The sequence below is a fragment of the Pediculus humanus genome, genomic scaffold (assembly GCF_000006295.1).
Source record: "Pediculus humanus corporis 1103172108284 genomic scaffold, whole genome shotgun sequence".
Classification (NCBI taxonomy): domain Eukaryota; kingdom Metazoa; phylum Arthropoda; class Insecta; order Psocodea; family Pediculidae; genus Pediculus; species Pediculus humanus.
The window spans coordinates 113,951-117,487 of record NW_002987853.1 but is presented as its reverse complement, the minus strand read 5'-3'; the positions used below and the strand labels follow the sequence as shown (position 1 = coordinate 117,487).

The 3,537-nt window shown below is 27.7% G+C and overlaps 1 protein-coding gene across 1 annotated transcript in view; it reads left to right on the top strand.

Moving 5' to 3' along the window:
• Positions 1-2,988, top strand: part of Phum_PHUM519850 (Netrin-1 precursor, putative) — a gene marked incomplete at both ends in the record, with an annotated part of 64,150 nt that extends 61,162 nt beyond the window's left edge. The window contains 3 exons of the mRNA XM_002431253.1: positions 1,117-1,198; positions 1,272-1,433; positions 2,847-2,988. Coding sequence (XP_002431298.1) covers positions 1,117-1,198; positions 1,272-1,433; positions 2,847-2,988 — 386 coding nt within the window. The remainder of the gene's footprint in view (positions 1-1,116; positions 1,199-1,271; positions 1,434-2,846) is intronic.
• Positions 2,989-3,537: the final 549 nt, after the last annotated feature.

Sequence of the window (3,537 nt, the reverse complement as noted above, 5' to 3'; positions counted from 1 at the left end):
ATTTTAATTTAATTATTATTCGCGCGCAAATTTTTTTTTATTAATTACTTAAATAATAATAATGATAATAATAATAATAATATTTATAATAATAAAAATGTACATGCGCAACAACCGAACCGAAACGTAAAATGGAAAATTTTGTTTGGACCAATCGTACTCTTTTTTTTCCCATTATCATAATTATTATTATTATTATTATTACAATTTAAAAAACATCCAATAATAAATAATAATAATAATAAAATAAATTGTATTTCAAGTTACGTAATTACGAGAAAAAAAAAAAGAAAAAGAAAAAGAAAGGGAAAAAAAAGAGAATTCAATTAAAAAATTTATTTTATTTCTAAACACGTATAAATCAAGTTTAGTCCCCCCTCCACTCCCCACCCCCCCTCACCCCACCACTCTCCGTCTAACAAAGGAATTACCTTTGTCATTTTTTTTTTTTTTTAAAAAAAAAACCACCATTTTCACCGATTAATTTTTTTTTAATGGCGTTTTTTTTATTCTTTTCTTTCTTTCTTTAGAATAATTTATAATGGACGTTTTAAAAAAAAAATGTCGTTTAGGATAAAATAAATTTTTTTTATATAAAAAAAAGAGATAATTAAGAGTTAATAATTTGTTACTTAATTAACGATTTACAATTAACATTAATTATTATTATTATTTTTAAAAAGTTTATATGTATAAATAAATAATTAATAAATGTTTTCGACATTTTTTTTTACGGTTAAAAACAAGAGTTTGAACTAAAAAAAAAAAAAAAAAATTTTTTATGGAGTCTAGTTTTAAATAAATATTATTTCGTAAATACCGGGATCCCCCATTTTAAAATATATTTATGTACATAATGTAATTTAATACTAAATGTTTAATATTACGTGTCAAATTTCGTCATTTTTATATTTTTATATTATTAAAAAAAAAAAATTGATTTTTTTCTATGCTTAGGTGGTCCTTTTTTTATAACGAACTTTAAATTACTTTACCCACCTACTTTATTTCCCCTCCCCCCCCCTCATTCACGAAATATTAATTCAAAAAAAAAAATTTTTATAATCATTTTATACCAAATAATAATAATAATAATTTTTTTTGTAAATTATTTAGATCAGTGTGGAAAATGCAGAGCAGGAACAAGAAGACTGAATCTCAAAAAATATTGCAAAAAGGATTACGGTAATTATCCCACGTGATTTCTTTTATTTATTTTTGTTATTTATTAATAAAAAATTTTTATTTATTTATTTAGCCATTCTGGGAAGAATACAAGAAAGAGAAACAGTTGGAGAATGGGTGAAATTTACGGTAAACGTACAATCGGTTTACAAAAAAGCAAGAGATTCAAATTTGAAAAGAGGAAATACACTATTGTGGGCTCACATAAACGATTTAACGTGTAAATGCCCAAAAATCAAAACTAACAAGTAAGATACAAATTTATTTATTTATTTAAATTATGAGAGATTTGTGTGTGTGTGTGTGTGCGCGTGTTTAAATAACATAAAGAAATTAATTTTGATATCGTATTGGGGTGGCAAGTAAGTAATTACGGATTTTACCAACAGATAGTTTGAACATGTCTTTGGGTACGTTTACATTTTTATACAGACAACAACTTTTGATGTCTTATTACTTGGTTCCTTCTGTAACATTTAGTATCAATACTGAACTCTTAATTTGGGTGCGAGCAAAAGACACTTAAACATGCTGGGGAGCCAAAGCGAGCATTTCCTCCACATTTTCCTTTTTTATTTTTGAAAGGGTGTTGATGCTTCACAAGCTCATAAATAGTTGTGGGTGATGAAGCCTTAATAGAACGGTAGTGTCAAAACCGTCTGCGGTGTCTTGGGTACCAAAAGAAGCTTGATGCATAACTTTGGGGAGCGTGAGTTAACGTGGCGACTTGGTCTTTGTGATATGCTTAAACGCAATGCGAATGACCCTTTTTTGAAAGAATGGTCACCGAAGATGAAAAGTGGGTTGTCTATGACAACATTTTGAGGAAAAGATCCTGGTCTAGGCAAAGGAAACAGGCACCAACAACTTCTAAGGCTGACATTAACCAAAAAAAGGTACTCCTATCAGTTTGGTGGGATTTCAAAGGCATAGTCTACTTTGAGCTGCTGCTGCCACGAAATCAGACCATAAATTCAGAGGTTAATATTTGACAATTGAGAAATTTAAATGATACCATCCAAGAAAAACGACCGGAACTAGCCAATAGAAAAGGAAGAATTGTCTTTCAACACGATAATGCCAGGCCCTCCCCATCTTTAGCCACTGGACAAAAACTACTGGAGCTAGGCTGGAATGTTTTGCTGCACCCTCCTTATAGTCCCGACCTAGCTCAAAGCGAGTATCATTATTTCCGATCACTAAAAAATTTTTTGAACGGACAAAAATTCCAAAAAGGACAATGAGGTCAAAAGTGCATTGGGACAGTTTTTTGCTCTTCCAAAAATAAAAGGGTTTTATGAAACAAGGAATAATGATACTATCCAAAAAATGGCGAAAGGTTATTGATAATAATGAACATAATATAATAGATTTTTAACCAGCCAACCCAATACATTTGGAATGAATGAAAATCGAAAGAATTTTACTCGAGTAACAAAAAAAAATGTTAAAACGTCATTTAATCGAAGTGAAAGTTTACCAAACAACTCCTCCTCCTTCACCTCCTCTTCCTCCTCCCCCCAACCTGATATTTTTTTAAAATTCATTTTGACTAAACTTTTTAAAAAAAAATATATATATATTAATTAATTAATTTGAATGTGTGATGAATGAAGAAATCAATCAATTTCATTTCCCGCCTTTTTTTTTATGTTTTAAAGGTCGTATTTAGTTCTTGGAAAAGAATTAGATGGTGATCATCAAGGTTTGACAGTGAGTAGAAAATCAATAGTTATAGAATGGAAAGATGAATGGCATAGAAGAATGAAAAGATTTCAAAGGAGAGCAAGAAAATGCAAATAAAATAAATATGGCGGTGACGACGACGGAAGAAGGGGTGATGGTGGTCGCGGTCGCATCCTATCCTCACCCCCTCAAATAAATAAATAAATAAATAAAAAAGGAAATGAAATTAAATTATTAACCTTAAAATAAATATTATTATTACCTAATCAAAAGGTATAAAATTTATTAAAAAATAAAACTTTAAAACCCTTTCGAAGTTATTTATTATTTAATAATAATAATAACAACATGTCAAAAACGTACAAAAATATTTATTTTAATTAATAATTAATTAATTATTTAATAATTACAACCGTTTTATGTATTTAATAAATAAAAAAAAATGCGTTCGTGAATAAATAATGAAAACCGTTAAATTTATTTTATTCGTTCGATGACCGTTAAATTTAAAAATTTGAAATTTTACCCGGTCAAAAAAAATTTTTAATATAAGGTAATAATTATAACGAATAATAATAATAATATTATTTATTATAATATTAATAATAAAAAATATTGCGGGCAAATACGTACGATTTATCAAATTAAATAATAATAATAATAATT